This window comes from Thalassophryne amazonica, chromosome 17 (assembly GCF_902500255.1).
Source record: "Thalassophryne amazonica chromosome 17, fThaAma1.1, whole genome shotgun sequence".
NCBI classification, from domain to species: Eukaryota; Metazoa; Chordata; class Actinopteri; order Batrachoidiformes; family Batrachoididae; genus Thalassophryne; species Thalassophryne amazonica.
In genome coordinates, this window is record NC_047119.1 from 49637237 (window position 1) to 49660927 (window position 23691).

General features: G+C 40.7%; 1 protein-coding gene across 2 annotated transcripts; it reads right to left on the minus strand.

The window, feature by feature from the left end:
• On the minus strand, positions 1-15274 carry tmem230a (transmembrane protein 230a). 2 transcript variants are annotated; one of them, XM_034192312.1, is made up of 4 exons: positions 15146-15274; positions 13365-13479; positions 10024-10146; positions 1-466 (listed from the first exon to the last, which is right to left on the minus strand). In XM_034192312.1, exons 2-4 carry the CDS (start codon positions 13464-13466, stop codon positions 326-328), a joined length of 366 nt encoding a protein of 121 aa, XP_034048203.1. In that variant the 5' UTR covers positions 13467-13479; positions 15146-15274; the 3' UTR covers positions 1-325. The 2 variants fall into 2 exon arrangements, with proteins under 2 accessions (XP_034048203.1, XP_034048204.1); XM_034192313.1 differs by lacking the exon at positions 15146-15274 and having other exon boundaries at positions 13365-13759.
• Between the last annotated feature and the right edge of the window lie 8417 nt (positions 15275-23691).

Sequence of the window (23691 nt, forward strand, 5' to 3'; positions counted from 1 at the left end):
GAAGGAGTAAAAACAATACTCCTGTAATTTTATGAGACAACAGCTGCTCGCTATTGACATCTTTTACTCAGTAAGCGACTGGCTGTCAGTTAAGCAAGATATTTAAAGCCTGAAGAGTTCTTCAGGGTTTTCTGTGGATGACAATATGTCAGATTCTACTAGACTAATGAAATCTAGCAGAACAGTTAAAATCCTGTGTGGTGCTTCACGGCCAGAACCAGAAAATACATTTAGCGTTTTTTTGTTTTGTTTTGTAACAAACTATCAGAAAAGTGAGCAGCAGGCAGGCGTCTCAGGGTCGCTGGCTTTCAGAACAAAGGGACACTCAGTCGCCAAAGTCTGGGATGTCGTCATACGAGTAACCCCGATACCCTTTGTAGGCGTAATAGGCGATTCTCAAATGGTAAAATCCAGGAAGGAAAACCAGTATTCCAATGATGATGACGGGAATGGTGCGATCTGGGTGCTGAAAATATGGAGATGATTAGTGACACGTATGAAATCAACAGTTATCATCTGTGTATGCTGGTGTAAAAATAAGGTGTGGTCAGGGACATTGGTACAGTGTGGAAACAGAAACCTACTGCACCATAGATGAGAAAATCCCTGGTCTAAAGTCATGCATTTGTGGTCTTTTGATGGCGTAACATCCAGATGCACTTTAGACACAAGCAGGTTCACAACATGTATTCAACTTGCTTATATACACACACAATGACAAAAAAAGTGAATACTCATGGAAAAACACCAACTTCACCTTCCTGCTTCACCTCAGGGAGCTTTGGTGGCTATTACCCACTGACACGCTCCGAAAGGGTGGGGCAGCTCCCAAAAACTAACCAGAAATCCTCACACTTTAAAACACTTCCTAAATAACAACAATAACATGCTGTGCGTCTGGTGCATTTCCACTCTTAACGGGAATGATAGGATATACTCTGGTTGGTTTGTTTCATGTTGAACAAAAAGTGCCTATGACTAATTAAAAGGATAAATCCAGCCCCTTTGCAAGCTGTGCACAAATTTGCATAAACAGGAATGTGATCTTGCCCCAAACATACCCCAAAGCCACTTGCATCATCTTCTGTCTAGATCGTGCACCACATATTGTTAGGATAGGGCCCTTTGAATTTTTTTCTTGTCTTTTTTTTTCTTTTTTTAAATGGACCATGTTAATCTCCGATTATTTCACGAATTTATGACATTAATAGATAAGCTTTTCTCAGAATATTAACCCTCTTCACCAGCTCAGTATTTTTCTGCACTTGCTCATTTTCCTGATCAATTCATCAATAATTTTTCACATTTCACACCATTAAATATCAGATAATGGTTAAAAACTGTCAGGAGAATTTCTTGGAATGCATATAATACCCACAATAATTCCCATTTAATAGCATAGATATATTCAGCAGGTTTTTCCACAGCTAGTCAAAACCTGTTTATCTCATATTTACAGGATGACAATAACTGCTGTAGCTGCCAAAAAGTGGATTTTCTCTCCTGTGTGGAAAATATAGGGACAGTTCTGCCTTTATTCACCAAAGACAGGCCAATTTGGACATTAAAAGTCTATTTCAAGCTGTAAAAATATCTCAGTTTACAGTTAAACAATTGCTGCTGTAGCTGGCAAAAAAAAAAAAAAAAATATTTGCCCCCCTATGTGGAATTAACAGAATATTTTTTTTCTGAATCTTTTCCACTTTTATTGAGAAATGATGATCCAAGGCTGCACATTAAAATCTATTTCAACTACATCTGCATATATTCTTCACATATTTGAGAATGCAATACATGTATATTTTAGGTAACAGCATCATTTAAACTTGTGTCCAACTTTGAAATACAACTGTCATTACTATGGAGACCTGACAGCACCAACATACTTGAATGATTAAATTTTTGTTATTTATTTATTTAGCCTTTTTTTTTCTATATTTCCACATCAGTGTTTTTTTATGTTTGTGGATGTTTTTACAATTGGGCATCCTTCCTGATATGAATTTAATGTCAATAATCTGGTTTGATTTTTTTTTTTTTTTTTTTTTTGCACGATTGAAATCAAATGGACCCATAAAAAAAAAATCACTAACTAGACTAATGATTAATTGAAAAATCACTTACAACTTTTTAAAACTTTTTTAATTTGGCCATTTACAACACATTACCAATTAAAAACTAATACAGACTTAATTGTGTGAACTTCGAAATTAGAATCCAAGTTGAGACCAGAATTCAATGTGTATTTCAAAGTATTTCTTTTATTGCAAATTTTATGAGCAGCTAAGAAACAAAGCTGAACTCAGAATAATAACCAGGGTTTGTTAAATATTTAATGAGAGTCTAACTATCAAATCTGTCCCATGAGGACTTTCATGTTGGCAGTCTGATCAGATTTTATTGATGGAATATTAAAATTTGATGGAAATGGGAATATTTCCAACAACAGCACACTTCAAACCAACAAGGAGAGCACCGGCAAAACAAAAATGAATCAGAAATTGTCTTATAACTTTCATATATCAACCTGTGGAGGCTTTGAAAGCAGTTGGTGAAATTGATGTGCTTGAAAAGTTTTTGGCAGTTTATCGTCCCCATATGTAATGAAACAATATAGTGGAATCCTGCAGACTGTAATTAGTGTCCCTCTACATAATCATCTTGTGAAATTGCTCATTTCACACACGAGGAATCGAACCTCCGTAACTGTAAAATCTAGTAAACCCTCCACTTTGACCACCAGATGGCACTGTTGTACACAGAATTAACAGCCCTGGGATTCTAAAGCTTTACATTGGCCACATGCATATTATCTTGTTGCACTTTCACATTTAATTTTTGCATGCATGTTACACTCTTAAGTTTAAGATTCCAGTAGGTTTTGGATTCAATATCAGTTCTTTTTTAATCTCATCTACTCGTCCAGTATCAGGATTCATAAAAGGAGGCAAAAAGTCAAACATTCATCCCACTGATACCCTAAAATCATCTTTAGGTGCTTTCTCCCCATCCAGGAAGTAGAACCAGACCAAGTAACAAGTACTCAATCCAAAGAGAATCAACGTGTTTCTACCATCTAACTAGGACTCATTTTCAGCTTTCAGTTTGATGCATCCTTCATTAGACCGCTTGCTGGAAATCCCATGACTGCCACTGTTTATGGAAAAGTGCAGGTTATTACACTCCAGCTACTAGCATGGGCAACGTCCAACAGGATGCATGTTCAGGAGATTACATCCTGATGCGACAGACAGACAGGCTGTGTGAAGACGAGTACATGAGCCTTGAGACTGTCTAACAAGGTTAGCACCCACCCCAAAGATGTGGAGCAGCCTGTCTGAGGAAGGCTGAATAAGATCTCTCATAAGCATCCTCTGAAAATATATTTTAAGATCATTTATGCGATTTTATAAACCTTTTATTTTGGTTTATCTTTCTCCATACACAATTATTATTATTATTACTACAATTATATATCTAAATAATCTCCTTCTCACCCCGGGGGGTGGTGTGTGTGTGTGTGTGTGCTCATGCACAGGGGAGAGGTATGTGTGTCTGTGTGTTCCATATGCAGGGAGGTGGTATGTGTGTGTTCCTCAAGCCGGGGAGTTTGAGGGTTCTGCACTCAGATGTGAACAGAGACCTCTGATGTTGTGAGTGGAAACTGCTGGAGCCGCTCCTCCAGTGACCTACTGATTTTGAGGTCAAAAGGTCAAAGTCAGTGGCGTGTATTTTCTAAAACTCTTGTGAATGCAACGTCGTCTTTCTTAATTGGCTGACTGTCACCAAACATGGTATGTGTGTTAGGTATAGCGATCTGAAGAAGCCAATCTGTTTTGATGTTAAATGGTCACAATCGCTGAATTGTACTTTGTACAAACCTTCTGCACAAAAGCGTTACTTGTCAGTGGTAAGCATTCTCAAGCACATTCCATTTGCTACTGCAGGGGAGGATTTTATTTAAGCTTTCTTTGTGCCGACCTTGAAACAGCTACAATTCACCAAGAGCACTCTTGTTCAAAAGTACTGCTCACATGCTCAGGGCAACCGGGCAAGCTCAATCTGAAACCAAAAACAGACTAAACCACATCAATCTGAAAACCCCAACATTTCTCCAATCATATCTACCCACTCTTCTCCAATGTCTGTTGCTTGAATCATGTGCATTTACTGGTATTAGATATGCTCTTTTAACATGTGCAAGCTAATTGGTAAGTTGCTGTGTGCAACAGTCTTCATGTCATATCAAGTGTTCTGCAAATACAATCCTGCAGACTGGAAAAAGGGCGGGCATTAATCTCCTTCTGCTAATTAGAGATATAATAACGTGCAGCCTCTGCATTCTCCCACCTGCTATAAGGGATTAACAAAGCAGCAACCACAGTGGGATCCCAAATTTGGCAAAGTACAAAAACCACAAAATCATTAATAACAGTCACACATAAACCATTGTTTTGAAGAAAAGCAAGACGACAGCAGACAGCTGGCAGCCACACAATGAAATGTCAAGACTATTTTTTAATTACAGCTTCTAAAAGACAAGCTTAACGACAGCATGTGTTGTGTGGGCCGCTGAAGAGGAGGTACTGCTGGCCCACCACCACCAGAGGGCGCCCTGCTTGGAGTGCGGGCTCCAAGCACGAGAGGGCGCCAGACCCAGAAGAAGTGACAGCTGTCACTCATCCTCTGCACCAGCTGTCACTCGTTCATCATCACCACCATAAAAGCCGGACTGCAACTCCACCTCCCAGCCGAGAAATCGACTACCATTACCAAGGTAATTTCTCTGCTGAATTTAAACTGTGACTTACGTCTGATCTGTTTGCAGCCGTTGTCCTGTGGTGCCCTTTCAGCTGGGTTGGCGGTCAGTGAGAGAAGCGACGTCTTCGCCTCTCACTCCATCCAGATAAGTGGTAACAGGAGCTGCAAGTGTGTTCCTAGTTTGGAGGTGGAGGTGCTCCCTCCTAACTGTGTTTGGACTGAGAATTACTGAGTGTGCGGACTCACACTCACTCATCATATTTCTGCTTTCTGCCAGCAGTACCAGGGTCGACAGCCGAAGACAGAGGCCACCTGGGGACTCGGGACTTGGCGGCTCCAGTGTTCCTCAGACCGTTGGTGGTGGAAGCCGTGTGGGACGCGGCTTCTCTCTCGTCGGGGGTCTTCTATCTTCATGCCTGCCCACACGTCACGTGGTGTTACATTGACTGTGCAAATTACTGTACGTTTCGTTGTGTATTATCACAACATTAAACTGTTACCTTTTTGGCTTATTCATTGTCCGTTCATTTGCGCCCCCTGTTGTGGGTCCGTGTTACGACACCTTCCCAACAGCATGAGCATTTTTAATTACGTTTGAAGTTAAAATTTTGGTCACTTTGGCTCTTTTCATATGCATCACCGACATAGCTGAAGCGATTAGCCCATTAACTGATTAGTCATCCCACAAGTGACAGAAAAGTTGTGAAAAATTACATTCAGAAAAAGTAATTTCTTTTGGATTTGCTCTTTTTTTTTTTTTTTTTTTTGCTTGAGGCTGCCACAGCAGATCTAAAGTTTTATGTTTATGTGGAAGTTTTATGCCGGATGTCCTTCCTAACGCCACTCCACATGTACATTTTTGGAAGCTCATAGTACCTGAAGGTGGCACTGTGACATCCCGTTTTATTTTAATAATTAATCACTTCAATAATTTATCAAGAAAAAAAAGACAGATTATGGTACCGCCCGTTTCTCAAATGTCAGGCTGTGCTCATTTTATGCTTGATCTGAGATAAACTGATGAGACTATTTTAAATGAACTTTGCATGGAAGAAATGAGGACCTTAAATGAGGATCATACATTTTTTATAAAATATATAAATACGAAACAGATAACACAAAGTATTACAATTCATACTTCAGAATAATTTGTTTCTTTAAAGTTAAACATTCACCATATTACCTTGTACATAGTGTAAACGGCAATGTAGTTATGTATGGTGACATCTATCAATTTGTGATAGTTGTATCATATTGTGGCACAAGCACATGGTTTCATTTCTAGTATTGCATCATTTTAATGCATAATATCAATATTAATTCAGATGTGTTGTTGATCCGATGACCCGCCTGTGAGTGCATCTGACCACTGAAACAGCTAGTGTTACAGATTATTTGTCTCTGCTTTTTGTTCATTGCTTGTTAATTTTGTTGAGCCGCTGCTGTCCAGTTGAAATGATGCTACAGCAACAGTCGTTTAACATCATCGTGTGACACCATATCAGTCTTTTGACTGGCTGCAGCTGAGTGTTTTGCAAATGTTACGGTTGACTTTTACACGTTTCAAGTGCGTTGCAGATGACCTTTACACCAAGCGACTCAAGAGCAACTTATTTTCACCCAGGTTTCAAGTAACTCCAATTTCGTGAAAGTTTCACTCTACAAACCCAGTTGTACGTTTTATACAAACTAAACAAAATACACTCAACAAAAATATAAACGCAACACTTTTGGTTTTGCTCCCATTTTGTATGAGATGAACTCAAAGATCTAAAACTTTTTCCACATACACAATATCACCATTTCCCTCAAATATTGTTCACAAACCAGTCTAAATCTGTGATAGTGAGCACTTCTCCTTTGCTGAGATAATCCATCCCACCTCACAGGTGTGCCATATCAAGATGCTGATTATACACCTTGATTAGTGCACAGGTGTGCCTTAGACTGCCCACAATAAAAGGCCACTCTGAAAGGTGCAGTTTTATCACACAGCACAATGCCACAGATGTCGCAAGATTTGAGGGAGCGTGCAATTGGCATGCTGACAGTAGGAATGTTAACCAGAGCTGTTGCTCGTGTATTGAATGTTCATTTCTCTACCATAAGCCGTCTCCAAAGGCGTTTCAGAGAATTTGGCAGTACATCCAACCAGCTTCACAACCGCAGACCACGTGTAACCACACCAGCCCAGGACCTCCACATCTAGCATGTTCACCTCCAAGATCGTCTGAGACCAGCCACTCGGACAGCTGCTGAAACAATCGGTTTGCATAACCAAAGAATTTCTGCACAAACGGTCAGAAACCGTCTCAGGGAAGCTCATCTGCATGCTCGTCGTCCTCATCGGGGTCTCGACCTGACTCCAGTTCGTCGTCGTAACCGACTTGAGTGGGCAAATGCTCACATTCGCTGGCGTTTGGCACATTGGAGAGGTGTTCTCTTCACAGATGAATCCCGTTTCACACTGTTCAGGGCAGATGGCAGACAGCGTGTGTGGCGTCATGTGGGTGAGCAGTTTTCTGATGTCAGTGTTGTGGATCGAGTGGCCCATGGTGGCGGTGGGGTTATGGTATGGGCAGGCGTCTGTTATGGACGAAGAACACAGGTGCATTTTATTGATGGCATTTTGAATGCACAGAGATACCGTGACGAGATCCTGAAGCCCATTGTTGTGCCATACATCCAAGAACATCATCTCATGTTGCAGCAGGATAATGCACGGCCCCATGTTGCAAGGATCTGTACACAATTCTTGGAAGCTGAAAATGTCCCAGTTCTTGCATGGTCGGCATACTCACCGGACATGTCACCCATTGAGCATGTTTGGGATGCTGTGGACCGGCGTATACGACAGCGTGTACCAGTTCCTGCCAATATCCAGCAACTTCGCACAGCCATTGAAGAGGAGTGGACCAACATTCCACAGGCCACAATTGACAACCTGATCAACTCTATGCGAAGGAGATGTCTTGCACTGCATGAGGCAAATGGTGGTGACACCAGATACTGACTGATATCCCCCACCAATAAAACAAAACTGCACCTTTCAGATTGGCCTTTTATTGTGGACAGTCTAAGGCACACCTGTGCACTAATCATGGTGTCTAATCAGCATCTTGATATGGCAAACCTGTGAGGTGGGATGGATTATCTCAGCAAAGGAGAAGTGCTCACTATCACAGATTTAGACTGGTTTGTGAACAATATTTGAGGGAAATGGTGATATTGTGTATGTGGAAAAAGTTTTAGATCACTGAGTTCATCTCATACAAAATGGGAGCAAAACCAAAAGTGTTGCGTTTATATTTTTGTTGAGTGTAGATATGTGTGAAGATGATCCCCCCCTCCCCCCATGCCTCCCCTTTCAGTTGACTTTATGTATTAATGTATATACTGGTGGTAGCAAATATTTTAGGATGAAATAAACTGGAGTCCTTCACGTCTGGTTATGTGAAAAAAATATAAAAACAAAACAAAAAAAAACAAACAAATTATTCAATTATCTCCCCTTGTGGGCTGAGCTGCTTAGTCGACTGCCACCACGATCCGAACCTGGATAATGGTCAGAAAATGAAAGACTGTATGAATGAACCTCCCTTTGAAGATGTCAGAATGGGATTATTTTCCATCATGCACATCTTCATATGGTGTGTCACCATTATGTGAAGTTTAATTTAAATCCATAGACTAGTTTAGCTGGAGCTGCTCTTACAGGACTCATGGATCGACACAGTGATGCCTCTGTGAACCTCCCAAACTTATGTTTACAGGGGTATAATTAGGGCTGCCACGACTAGTCAACTAGTCACGACTACGTCAACTATTGAAACCGTCGACAACTAATCAACGAGTCATTTGCTTTGAACCTTGAACCAATGAAGCAGTGCTTCGACCCGCAGCTTCGCTCCTCTTCAGAAATGGCAACTCCTACCCAAAGCCATTAAAATATGTCAATCGCGAGTCATTTTTGTGCGGATTAAAGTGACTAACTGGGACTCCTGTCTTGTTGCGAGAAAGAAACGAGAATCGTCCTCCATTCCTTTGCTCCAAACGCTTCACCGACGAGTCAAGTTAGAAAGATAGAGTCCACTCAGAATTAATAACTTCAAAGCGAATCACCATTTAAATCAAATGACACCTCTTTCCAAACATTGTAATACAAACAATAAACTGAACTTGATCAAAATGGTTTTTTTTTTCCTCCCAAAATGAAATGTCCTGGCTGATGTGCAGCAGCCCAAGACTGTATGGCTGCAGACCTGCAGACTCCAGCAGCCAGCTCAGCTCAGCTCAGCTCAGACTTATAGAGTGACATCCATGCCGTTAATGTCTGAAAGGAACTACAGATTTTTTTCTGCCTATGTCCAGAGATCAAGGATCCAGTGACAAATTTCATATTTATTTACTTTAAGACTCAAAATGTTGCGGACATAGAAAACCTCTAAAGCCTACTTGTAACGCACAGAAAATTAAGAGGAGGTGTCGATAAGGGAATCGATAACAAATAGGATTGATAAGTGGAATCAATAATGTATTGATATCGATAAAATGCGATAAGCTGCAATTTACGTATGATCTGACTAGTCGACTAATCGCAAAAATAATAGTTGACTAGTCGACTATCAAAATAGTCGTTTGTGGCAGCTCTAGGTATAATCATTTTAAAACTACATCAACTGAATAACTGATCATGAAAATAATCGCTAGTGGCACTCACACTCGAGACAGCAACCAGACTAATGTGTAAACCTCAGGAAATGTTGCCAGACTCAACTATAATCCAATACCAAAACCATGAAGACTTGAACAAAATCACCTCCAGAGATGGCTGAAGACACATTCTGGCCACACAAAGATCCATTAACCCATTTTCTAAACCCTATTCCAATTACAAGTCAGGGGAGGGTGGGGCTGGAGCTAAGGGGTCATTTAGGTAGAGGTGGGGTTCATCCTAGACTGATCGCCATTCTATAGCAGAGCCGACGTATATATAGACAAACACATTCACACCTATGGTCAACTTAAGGTCACCAATTAACCAAACCTGCATGTCTTTGGAAGTGGGAGGAAGCCAGGGCACCTGGAGGAAACCCACGCAAACACAGGGAGAACATGCAAACTCCATACAGAAAGGACCAGGCGGGACAGGATCCTAGGATCTTCTCACAGTGAGGCACCAGTGCGAACCACTGTGCTGCCCCACACAACAATAAAAAAGTAGCATTTAAAATACAATATTTTCAAATTGTGTAAACTCACCTCAACCTGTATGATTCCTGAGAGAAGAAGGGCCCCAAAGATTATCAGCAAGGAACCAATCAAAAACAGGAACACTGCCAGTGCAATCGCCTTGTACGGTACCTTTGGTGGACTTTTCTTGAACTGTAAAAAGTGTCAGAATATTGCACCAATTTACATTCTTCTATTTCTTCTACTTTTTTGTTTTGTTTTTAAACAAACAAAGGTGGCATTTAAACCAACACAGAATCAGTTTTGTACTAGCTTTTAGGTCTAATTTAGAACAGTTAAAATCATGTTGCCCAAGCATAAACCAGCTGAGAACCAAAAAGGCTGGTTCCATTTCAGAAGCAGCAGAAAATACTGGAATCTGAGTCGACAATCCTGAAGACATCGTGAGTGGGTTGTGTTTATTATTCTACCTCTGTCAGAGAAATTAAAAAAGTTTCTGTTGATTGCGTGTGGCACTGATACGTCTGTTGACGCAGTGGTTCCTGTTTGAATTGGTGGAAATGTGGGCTGGTTCAGTACATAGCAGCTTGTTTCACAGACACAGAACAAGACTAAGGACTAGTTTTTTTGGGTGGAACAGTACAGATTGTGCAGTACTGTTAAAAAACAAACAAACAAAAAAAGCTTTAAGCTAAGCTACAGCAGATATTTCTCCTCTGGCTTGCATCGTTTTGGGTTTCTTCCCTTTCATGCCTCAGTGTAGCAATGATAGCTCAGTAGAGAAGAACCTGGACTATAATATGTAAACTTGGGTACGAATCCTGCTCACAGTATCTCAGACTTCCCCTGTCAGTTGTAGACTCTCATCCAGTTCAAGCTATGGACTTCAGAGCTAAGCACTGGCACCAATTGCTGTCAGGGCCCTACACAGGACTTACTCTCGTTCACTCTTACTATCTGCAAATCGTCCTTCTACAACCCCTGGCAATAATTATGGAATCACCGGCCTTGGAGGATGTTCATTCAGTTGTTTAATTTTGTAGAAAAAAAGCAGATCACAGACATGACACAAAACTAAAGTCATTTCAAATGGCAACTTTCTGGCTTTAAGAAACACTACAAGAAATCAGGAAAAATAATTGTGGCAGTCAGTAACGGTTACTTTTTTAGACCAAGCAGAGGGAAAAAAATATGGACTCACTCAATTCTGAGGAATAAATTATGGAATCACCCTGTAAATTTTCATCCCCAAAACTAACACCTGCATCAAATCAGATCTGCTCGTTAGTCTGCATCTAAAAAGGAGTGATCACACCTTGGAGAGCTGTTGCACCAAGTGGACTGACATGAATCATGGCTCCAACACGAGAGATGTTAATTGAAACAAAGGAGAGGATTATCAAACTCTTAAAAGAGGGTAAATCATCACACAATGTTGCAAAAGATGTTGGTTGTTCACAGTCGGCTGTGTCTAAACTCTGGACCAAATACAAACAACATGGGAAGGTTGTTAAAGGCAAACATACTGGTAGACCAAGGAAGACATCAAAGCGTCAAGACAGAAAACTTAAAGCAATATGTCTCGAAAATGCACAACAAAACAAATGAGGAACGAATGGGAGGAAACTGGAGTCAACGTCTGTGACAGAACTGTAAGAAACCGCCTAAAGGAAATGGGATTTACATACAAAAAAGTGAAATGAAAGCCATCATTAACACCCAAACAGAAAAAAACAAGGTTACAATGAGCTAAGGAAAAGCAATCGTGGACTGTGGATGACTGGATGAAAGTCATATTCAGTGATGAATCTCGAATCTGCATTGGGCAAGGTGATCATGCTGGAACTTTTGTTTGGTGCCGTTCCAATGAGATTTATAAAGATGACTGCCTGAAGAGAACATGTAAATTTCCACAGTCATTGATGATATGGGGCTGCATGTCAGGTAAAGGCACTGGGGAGATGGCTGTCATTACATCATCAATAAATGCACAGGTTTACGTTGATATTTTGGACACTTTTCTTATCCCATCAATTGAAAGGATGTTTGGGGATGATGAAATCATTTTTCAAGATGACAATGCATCTTGCCATAGAGCAAAAACCGTGAAAACATTCCTTGCAAAAAGACACATAGGGTCAATGTCATGGCCTGCAAATAGTCCAGATCTTAATCCAATTGAAAATCTTTGGTGGAAGTTGAAGAAAATGTTCCATGACAAGGCTCCAACCTGCAAAGCTGATCTGGTAACAGCAATCAGAGCAAGTTGGAGCCAGATTGATGAAGAGTACTGTTTGTCACTCATTAAGTCCATGCCTCAGAGACTGCAAGCTGTTATAAAAGCCAGAGGTGGTTCAACAAAATACTAGTGATGTGTTGGAGCGTTCTTTTGTTTTTCATGATTCCATAATTTTTTCCTCAGAATTGAGTGATTCCATATTTTTTTCCCTCTGCTTGGTCTAAAAAAGTAACCGTTACTGACTGCCACAATTTTTTTTTTCCTGATTTCTTATAGTGTTTCTTAAAGCCAGAAAGTTGCCATTTGAAATGACTTTAGTTTTGTGTCATGTCTGTGATCTGCTTTTTTTCTACAAAATTAAACAACTGAATGAACATCCTCCGAGGCCGGTGATTCCATAGTTTTTGCCAGGGGTTGTAGATATCCAGTTAACTGTTCATTGGCTGTTACCCCTTTCTGCTTTGTCTGGAGTGGGAGACGTTATCTCAACAACATTCTAGGTTCAAAACCAAGTTTTGTCACCATTTGTTTTGAGACCATTTCTTTGGTTGGCAATTTGAAAGGTCAACCTTTAATTCAGGTACAGAAGGCATCATATATTCACTAAAACAACCATGATGCCTGTCGCACAGTTAACACAGACAGTTCCTGCAGTAGAAAAACAGCTCACAAAAACTAATACACCTTCCCACTTGATCGTATGCCTTGCCTTTCTAAAATCCAAGGCCATTTCTTCTTGTATATCTGATTTTTTATGTACTTCCTAGCCAAGAGGGAAGAACAGCGAGATATCCAAACGTGAACCTGCCTCTTGTTTTGTGTTTTTTGTTCTGGCCTGTCAACTTCATCTCTTGAAACTTTAACTGTCTTGCAAAGATCATAACACTTGCATTCATTGAAGTGAAATAAATGCTTCTTTAAGCGTTTACAAGAGCTCCTTTTGTTTGTTTGTCATTTTTGCTAATTAGTATGAACATGGGTGGTGAGGACTTACACATGCATCACTGCTCAAGCAAATAAAGCAGCCTAATGGAGGCACTAAAAGCTTAAGAGTCAACTTAATTTTGTAGCTAGACTCGAAAGCTATGATATAAATATATGCTGACATACTTAACGGATTATCAACCCCGTGTGTTGGATGATGTCAGATGTATTGAAAGCAAGGACTGACCTGTAAGTCAATGTAACCATCATCATCAGCTGCCAGCTTTGAATACTTGACCTTGTTGTTGGATATTCCAGCACCAAACATATTGTTTCTGTTGGTCTTCATTCCAGTACAGGAGCTGTTTATTCAGAAAGAAATAATCATCCACCTCTGATTTCTGACCTCATCTCATTTCTCAGCAATCTTTCTTAAATGTCAGTGTGTACGAAGGCAACATCTGTGAAATGACAATGCTCTTATGGAAATCAGGCAGGCAGTCAGATTTTTTTTGTACTGTGGAGGTTAATGGAAAAGTCAACCTTCCCCGAGTTGTCTTCTTCTGTTTCCTATATTTGAGAAAGCAAACAATTGCACGAACATGATTACCACCACCAAGGAGATGGTGTTTCTCTTTCCTTGTGTATTTGTCTTGTGGTCAGTTACCAGGAGGATGACAATCAACAATATTTTAGATTCAAATAAATTATTAATTTATTAGTCCAAAACAAATCAACAGTTTTACTATCAATTGCTTAAAGGGGTCATACTGTGCATATTTTAAGAAAGCTGATATTGGTTACAATGTGTCTTCAAAACAAATACTTGTCATGGCACTGCAAAAATATGAAAAGAAAACAAAAGGAAAAAAAGTAATTTCAGTAGAATTTTTTTTTTTTTCTTATAGCCATTCAGTTTCTCACCAGGATAGAAATGTGGGACTTTGAGGATGCCTAATATGTAAACCCAAACAAACTGAAGTGTAAAAGGTGGATACTAGAAACAAACCAATTTTGCATTATACAGCCTGAGCCTTATTAAATCTAAATAAATAAATAAGGTTAGAGATGCTCAAATGTGAACATTTGTTTATTCTCTGATTTAAAAAATTATGTTTTCTTTTACTGTTAATTCAATGTGTGTGGTTTTTAACAATTTAGTAAAAGGAAAATGTGACTTGATGGAAATTACTGCTGCAAATAAATCTATCATCTGACTAATCATTCATTCATTTAATCTGTAAAACCTCAAACTCAAGGGACAAATCAATTAGTTATTAGCGTTTCATTAAAAAAAAAAAGCCAGATATTTTTGTAATTAATATTTTAATGTAAATGTTGAGACAATTTGGATTTAGCATCTCAAAAAACTGAATGTCATGAAAACTTCAATATTTTTGGGCAGGTATTTTAAGAAAGTGAAAACTGTATATATTCTAAACTCACTGCATATAAACTAAAACTTTTCAAACATTTATTTTATTTTATTTTACTTTAACGAGTATAGAAGTAATCCAAGTAATACAGAAAAGTCAAATATGGGAAATGTACACTCAGTTTTGAACATTTCCTAAAAAAAAAAAATTCTGTCACTCAAAGATTTGTCTGTATTACTGTATTACTGTACTGTATTAGAAACTTCGTCCTAAAGTGAAGGAGTGCCTGAAAAAAAAAAAAAAACATTTTACCGTTTTCTGATATTTTATAGATTATTCAGAGGCACAACCAAACTGAACTCAGTCAGATGCAGAAATAATCAGTATAAAACAAACCGCATCATTAATTTGTTGCATTATTACTGTAGGATAAGAATATGCAAAATATGTTTTTAATCCTCCTGCAGCGAAACACTGAGCCAACTACAGCTGTCACTAAAACATGCACTCAAAACATTACAAAGCGTTTGTTCGGTAAATGAACAAAACTTAGTTGTTTAGCATTACCATTAGCATTAGCATTAGCATTAGCTTGTTGGTAGTGAAGCTGGGAAAAAAGCAAAAATAAAGACGGAGTGCGTTAAAGTTTCACCTGTTGGATTCACTCAACACAGGCGACTGTGTGCTCAAGAGCAGAATACTGTTGGGGAGTAAAATTTCCACACTATCATGTTTTCCTTCTTTGACAGAAAAAAAAACTACTTCCTTATTATTACACCAGTGCGCATGCGCAAAACGATCCGCGGCTTCAGTTAAAAATTATTATTATTATGATTATTAATAATAATAATTATTATTATTATTATTCATTTATTCATTTCATACATAAAATGCATGCAAAAAATGCTGAAATTTTTTTTGCTATATGGTTTAAAACTAGAATTTAAACTTGCTTAGTTGAGATCTTTTCATTTATTTCCAGTAGTGCTGAAGTCTAATTTATCTGATTTATATATTAACTAATGATTCAAAATTTCATGCTCGTATTATAGAACCATCTGCACTGTTATTTTATAATGTATTTTTTAATATTTAAATGTTGTTATTTTATCCTGAACAATTTGGGGTTCCATACACATTCTCTGAAAAAGAATTGCATAATCTTTCGCTCCCATTGTCATTGATTGATTTGAATTTATTGAGTACCATTCAGTGCACATACCAGTACATACAATAAAAATACATGACACAACAACATGAAAGACTGATTTCCACTGTGGTCTATTTTTCTATTTATCATTTATTTATTTGTTCATACTCATGTCATTTCATTCGTTTCTCACCCACATAAGCACACATCATGAACAAAAAGGAACAGAAGGAACATACATCTTTCTGTTCCTTGTAACAAAATAAAGATAAAAAAAACAAAATAAATAAAAATAGACAGAAATCTACTTGTCACTTAAATTTCATCCCCAACGCCGCTCCCTCATCAAGCCACCAAACATCAAAAAAAAAAAAAAAAAAAAAAAAAATCAACACGATTATCCTACATTTCAACATCCACATTCACACTTTGGCAGCTGTATTCATTTTTCTTCTAGTTTACTGTATTCTCTCATAATTTTATCTTTATACATTTTTTGGAACTTGTGAACATTTGTACATTTAATTTCTTTAGTCAGTGCATTCCAAAGCTTAACTCCATACACAGAGGGACATTTTAGTTTCATAGTAGTTCGTGAGTACGTAATCCAAAAGTTATATTTTCTTCTATGGCAAATTACCTGTGTAACAAAACTGACTATATTTTGGACTTCCTCTGTAAAATACCATGCTTTGCTTTCCACATAATAAGTGCAATTTTTGAGTTAACAATATCTTTAAATTTTAACTGATTGGCTGCAATAAACAGATTGTTAGTATGCTCTCTGTAACCTTTTTTTGTTGACTATTCTAATGGCTCTGTTTTGTAGCAAAAACAATGGTTTAGTGGTATTGTTATATGTATTTCCCCAGACTTCAGCACAATAACTGAGGTATGAGAGAATCATTGAGCAACACAACATACACAAGGAATTACATTCAAACAAATCTTTTACTTTAAATAAGATACCAATGCTTTTACTAACTTTCTTTGTTATATAATCTGTGTGGGCTTTCCAATTTAATTTCTCATCCCACACAACACCAAGAAACGTCATTAACTCTTTCAATATTATGTCCATCAATGGTAATTTTCACATCATCATTCTTCCTTTGATTGCCAAAAATCATATAGTTTGTTTTATCCCAGTTTAAAGCCAACTTATTTTCATTAAACCAGTTTCTCACTTTTATCATTTCATCCCCTATTACTTCTGTTATTTTCAACAGATTACTTCCTGAATAATATATACTGGTATCATGCACACATAAAACAAACATTAAAAGCAATCAAACAATAAGAACAAACAAGCATGTTGCCCATAGGGATCCACGGGCTCTAGATGGGGTAGTGTTCATAAAATAGGTAGCTGACATTTTTCAAGAGTGGTAATAAATTATGTAAAGTTTCTATAATTGGAATGGCATGTGAGTCCAGAATGTTTTTAGAACCATAGACAACAACAGTTTTTAGAAGAACTCAACCCTTGTATTTCCTGGTAAATACATAATTTTTTTTATGTTAATTTACTGTCTTAATGTATTTATAAATTGTTTAGGTTCTTGTCATCATATAAACACTATTATTATTATTATTATTATTATTATTATTATTATTATTATTATCATTATTATTACTCACTCATCTTCAACCGCTTATCCAGGATCGGGTCGCAGGGGCAACAACTCCAGCAGGGGACCTCAGACTTCCCTTTCCCGTGCTACATTAACCACCTCTGACTGGGGGATCTCGAGGTGTTCCACGACCAGTGTGGAGATATAATATCTCCACCTAGTCCTGGGTCTTCCCTGTGGTCTCATCTCAGAAGGACATGTCTGGAACACCTCCCTAGGGAGGTGCCCAGGGGGCATCCTTACCAAATGCCCGAACCACCTCAGCTGGCTCCTTTCAACGTGAAGGAGCAGCGGCTCTACTCTGAGCTCCCCATGGATGGCCGAACTTCTCACCCTATCTCGGAGGGCGACACCAGCCACTTCCCTAAGGGAGCCCAATTTGGCGGGTTGTACATGTGATCTAGTTCTTTCGGTCATGATCCAACCCACATGACCATAGGTGTGCGTAGGAAGGAAGATTCACCAGGAGATTGAATGTGTGTGTGTGTGTGTGTGTGTGTGTGTGTGTGTGTGTGTGTGTGTGTGTGTGTGTGTGTGTGTGTGTGTGTGTGTGTGTGTGTGTGTGTGTGTGTGAGAGAGAGAGAGAGATGCTCATAGAAAGCTACAGTTTAAGAAAATACAGGTTACACTGGAGTTGTGTCAGGAAGGGCATCCGGCGTAAAACTTGTGCCAAATATGAATGCAGATCTGGCTGTATCCACTGAGGCGACCCTGAACACAACGGAACACAACAACAACAGGTTTGAATCAAACAGCAAAAGAAATGTTGAAATTCCAGTCATTTACCCCTTTGGTTGTGTTGTGCAAGACGTTTTGCTTGTCTGATGATCATCTTCCATGAAAATCTGTCTTTATTATTCTTATTATTTAAATTTATTATTTGAATATAGTATTTCATATTGTTTTAAAAAATCAGTTTTATTATCAGTTATATTAAAATAAGAGGATTCCTATTAAACAGGTTATTGGAAGAGACTCAAAACAAAATTAAACAGAACATCTAGAATATTGGAAACACAGTATCCCACCTCCTGAACACAGTTTATTTAAACTTGAACTAACAGCAAATATAAGCTTTTATTCAGCTTATGTTGTTACTGAAACGTTGTACAAATTGCGAGAAATTTGTTGGTGTTCGCAAGAAGGACACATCCAGGCTGGACAAGCTGATCAGGCGGTCTGGCTCCGTGATTGGCATGAAGCTGTTGTGTGGGCCGCTGAAGAGGAGGTACTGCTGGCCCACCACCAGAGGGTGCCCTACATGAAGTGCGGGCTTTAGGCACGAGAGGGCGCTGCCGCCTCACGGGAACAGCCAGGAGTGACAGCTGTCACTCATCAACTCATGACAGCTGTCACCTATCTCCACATCATCAACCACTCCATAAAAGCCGGACGACATCTCCACCCCGCTGCCGAGATATCGCCTACCATTGGAGGTAATTTCCCCAGCCTTAATCTGTGCCGTATCACACGTAATCGTTGTCTGATTCTCTAAAGGAGTTCGTGGTAGCTTGTGTCAGCTGGAGGCTGAGCTGGTCGCGGACGACAGGGTGACAAGCCGCACCCTTCCTGACCCGTGAAGACAAGCGTCTGTATCAGATCTGTAGAAAGATTGTGTTCATATTTGCGGAGGTGGAGGTGTAATTCCCACCTGCATTATCTGAACTGTGTGCGAGGAGTTGCTGAGTGTCACCACACTCACCTCGTTTTCTGTTTTTGTTTCCTGCCAGCAGTACCAAATCCAACAGCCGGAGACGGTGGCCACCTGGGGACTCCGGACTTGGCGGCTCCAGTATCCTCCGGGTTCAGTGGCAGTGGAAATCGTGTGGGATCCGGCTCTTCTCTGGACGGATGTCTCCTATCCCTGAGCCTGGCCACACGTCACCTTTGTACATTTGACTATAATCCAAATTCTGCATTTGTCTGTATTTCGTTGTGCACATTTCACAACAGTAAAGTGTTGTATTTTTGGCTCAGCTATTGTCCGTTCATTTACGCCCCCTGTCGTGGGTCCGTGTCACTACACTTTCCCAACAGAAGCTGGACTTTGGCAGAGAAGAGAACACTGGACAAACTGATGGACATTATGGATGATGCCAGTCACCCCCTGCACACGTCATCAGCAACCAGAGGAGCCTCTTCAGCCACAGACTGGTCCTTCTCAAGTGCAGGACCAACAGACTGAAAAACTCCTTTGTCCCTCAGACCATCAGACTGTACCACTCCTCACTCAGGGGGAGGAGGAGTAACAGGAAGACAGAGGACGACAAGGAGAGGAACAGTAGTAGCCAGTAAACCAGTATTGGTCAGTATGTCTTTATTTATATTGTGTATTTGTATTTTTATTTATATTTGCAAACTGTTTTTTCTTTTTTCACTTTTGATACTCTGTGTGCTGCTATACCAACCCAGTGTCATGGCAAGTCGTTATTCAGCAGTACAAAATATACATTAATCTACTGGTTCGTGATATTGTGACAAAAAGTGCCTCATTTTCGTCACGGCAGCACAATTTCATTCTAATTCATTCCGTGATGGCTGCACAAAATTAAAAGTGAAGGGGGGGGGGGGGGTCGGTGTGGTTATGGTTAGGGTGGGGGGAAGCAGTAGGATTAGGTTATGGTTAAGATTAGGGTTGGGGGTAGGAGCAGGGTTAGTAATAGCGAGTTAAAAAAAAACAAGTCACGAAAATTTGACTCATTTTGTCACGGGAGCACAAAAAAAAAAAAACGTGAGACTCGGCTGGCTATACAATGCTGCTGAAACCTCAATTTCCCTGAGGGAATCTTCCCAAGGGATAAAGAGAGTTCTATCTAATCTAATCTAATCTAATTTTAACTAAGGTCTTCTCAGTGTTGTCAAGTTAAACTCAGTCGCAAGGAACACTGACAGTATGCCTTTCACAGTAAAAGTATTTGCTGGGATGCTGGCATTAAACATTTTATTGTCAAATGGTGTGAGCAACAATAACTATCTGATGTTGTTTAACTTTGCTACGAGTAACATCAGCAAACCATGCCATCTTGGAAGTACAAATGTTAGGGCCCCTTCACACATAGCACAATTGAAGCCGACTAGCGCACAAAGGAGGAATTGCATGCCATTCGTGAAAAATCGGAGCCGCCTCTAAAGCCTGTCACTACAACTATTCGCGCACACCAGTGGCCAAAAGACAGAGAGCCCCCTGTGAGCACCCCTTCGATCCCTCTCCCGGTAGGTGTTGGCCATATTCCAGGTGACACACACGAACATCCAACACCACTCGCTGGACACTTAGAAAAGGCGGGGCTAGGGAGATTAATTAAAAGGGTGGGTTTTGTAGGTAGGATGAGTGTGGCATGTGGGGTCGGCCCCGGATGGCTGGGGATGTCTGGGATGCAGGGTGCAGTGTCTGTCCGGTTCTGCAGTGGTCTTGGGGTCGTAATCTGAGGCTTGTGGGGCCCATTGGGGGAGGGGGGGTTGCGATGGTTTGCATGTGATGACACTGACGGGGTGGATAGCTGCTGGGGAAATGGGGGCCATGATCTCCATGGGGTGGGGTGTTGCCCCGCTCTCGCTTGTGTGGTCTCCTGATCTTGGGCTTTGGTGTTTGCGGTGGGTGTGGATGAGGAACTGGGGTGGAGTCTTGGGGGGTCCTGCTGGCTGTGTTGGGGGAGTCTCGGCTGTTGGGGGAGTCTCATGTGCTTCCTGGCTCGGGGGATTTGGTCTGTCTGGGGGCCGGATCCTGCCCTCGTTGGGCTCGGTGGTCCCTGCCTGGGCTTTGGGTTCCGTCGTGCTGGCTCCTTGGCCCCTCGTCCCCACCGCTGCTCGCTCCTCCCTTTGGGGGCCGTGGCCTGAGTGGTGTGGTTCTGGGGTGACTCCCTTTGTGAGACTACAAAGGGGGTCACTCTTTGTAGGCTTCCCCTGGTGTGTGGGGTTGCTTCCTGTGCCCCCATGAGGTGGGGGAGCGGTGTGGAGGTGCCTTTTTTTGGCTTTGCCTGGGCCATTCCCCTGGTGGTTCGTCAGGCTGCCCCGGTGGCTCTGGTGGGTGTACTTTCTGGCCCCTATGCCCTTCCACTGTCCTATTTCTCCTTGTTTCTCCTGGGGCCCTGCATCCTAGACCCATTTCCATCTATTGCATGCAGTCGACCGTATGGCTCCTGACATGCCAGAGTGGTCCACGTCATATGGTAAGGTCCTGTACTTTTGTCTTGGCCCAACGCACCAGTAGGGATCGGTTATATAGCTGTGATCTGGGTCTCTGTGGTTAGGTGTTTGTGGCCGTCACCACAATTCGGTTTTGGGTGTTCTCAAGGGGCTCAAGACTCTGGTGTCCTAGATTAGGGTATGGATGCTCACTAACTAGACAACAGACTGTTGTTGTCACTGCTTGTTCATGTGTGGTTGTTTGTCCTGGTATGTTGTACTGTTGGGGTTCCATCTCCTTGGTGTCTCACTTTTCATCACCTCACAGTTTTTGCTGTTGCCACTTGTTTTTCGTTCTTGTCTGTCTTCATGTTGTTATGATGGTCAGCCCTTCCTGATTGAAGTTGTCTGCTGGCTTTGAGGAGGATGTTGTATGCTGATCAGGAAGGGCGGATGGGGGTCACACACGCACACCACGTTCACTCATGCACTACACTCACAAATTTTTCAAAAATTCAGGACTGCTTAAGAATATCCAATAAATATTTTTCAGTTATTGCAATTACTGAGGCTTGGTTGAGAGAGGAGCTAGTTGATGTTGTTCAGCTTGAGGGATATGATTTATGAGATGAACTCAAAGATCTAAAACTTTTTCCACATACACAATATCACCATTTCCCTCAAATATTGTTCACAAACCAGTCTAAATCTGTGATAGTGAGCACTTCTCCTTTGCTGAGATGATCCATCCCACCTCACAGGTGTGCCATACCAAGATGCTGATTAGACACCATGATTAGTGCACAGGTGTGCCTTAGACTGCCCACAGTAAAAGGCCACTCTGAAAGGTGCAGTTTTATCACACAGCACAATGCCACAGATGTCGCAAGATTTGAGGGAGCGTGCAATTGGCATGCTGACAGCAGGAATGTCAACCAGAGCTGTTGCTCGTGTATTGAATGTTCATTTCTCTACCATAAGCCATCTCCAAAGGCATTTCAGAGAATTTGGCAGTACCTCCAACCAGCCTCACAAGCGCAGACCACGTGTAACCACACCAGCCCAGGACCTCCACATCCAGCATGTTCACCTCCAAGATCGTCTGAGACCAGCCACTCGGACAGCTGCTGAAACAATCGGTTTGCATAACCAAAGAATTTCTGCACAAACTGTCAGAAACCGTCTCAGGGAAGCTCATCTTCATGCTCGTCGTCCTCATCGGGGTCTCGACCTGACTCCAGTTCGTCGTCGTAACCGACTTGAGTGGGCAAATGCTCACATTCGCTGGCATTTGGCACGTTGGAGAGGTGTTCTCTTCATGGATGATGCAAAGGAGATGTGTTGCACTGCATGAGGCAAATGGTGGTCACACCAGATACTGACTGGTACCCCCCCCCCCCCCCCCCCGTGAAACAAAACTGCACCTTTCAGAGTGGCCTTTTATTGTGGACAGTCTAAGGCACACCTGTGCACTAATGTAAGTCCCTTCGGCTGCTCCCTTGTTTGCACTTGGGGTTGCCACAGCAAATCCAAGGTGGATCTGCATGTTGAATTGGCCCTTCCTGACGCAACTCCACATTACATGGAGAAATGTGGCAGGGGTGGGATTTGAACCCGGAACCTTCTGAACTGAAACCAAGCGCATTAACCACTTGGCCACTAATCATGGTGTCTAATGAGCATCTTGATATGGCACACCTGTGAGGTGGGATGGATTATCTCAGCAAAGGAGAACTGCTCACTATCACAGATTTAGACTGGTTTGTGAACAATATTTGAGGGAAATGGTGATATTGTGTATGTGGAAAAAGTTTTAGATCTTTGAGTTCATCTCATACAAAATGGGAGCAAAACCAAAAGTGTTGCGTTTATATTTTTGTTGAGTGTAATTATAAGCTGTGCTTATAGTGCTCCAGGATCAAATATAAATATCTTTGTGGATAAATGGACTGAAATGTACAACACAATTAAAACTAATAAGCTTTTATTTATCTAAGGAGACTTTAATATAATTTTTTAAAATCCTTATGGTCAGTTACAAATAACAGAATTTATAAACTCTGTTTTGCATGGGTCTGTACCCAGTGATCACGCATCCAACCAGGATAATTACAAACACATCAACACTCATTGATAATATATTAACAAATGCTACTGTAGGGACTATAACAGGTGGAATACTTATTAGTGGTGTCAGTGGATCATTTGCCGGTTTTTGTAGCTTTCCAATCATCAGCTGATACAATGGATCAAAAGGAAAAAGTACATATCAAAAGGAAAATAACCGAT

What these genes read in the sequence shown, in the direction of transcription:
- tmem230a (XM_034192312.1), bottom strand. Translation starts at nt 13,466, where the DNA reads ATGAAGACCAACAGAAACAATATGTTTGGTGCTGGAATATCCAACAAC. An exon ending in ATGGTTACATTGACTTACAG is followed by an intron (nt 10,147 to 13,364) that starts GTCAGTCCTTGC and finishes CACTTTTTACAG; the next exon opens with TTCAAGAAAAGTCCACCAAA. An exon ending in CAGGAATCATACAGGTTGAG is followed by an intron (nt 467 to 10,023) that starts GTGAGTTTACAC and finishes CCATATTTTCAG; the next exon opens with CACCCAGATCGCACCATTCC.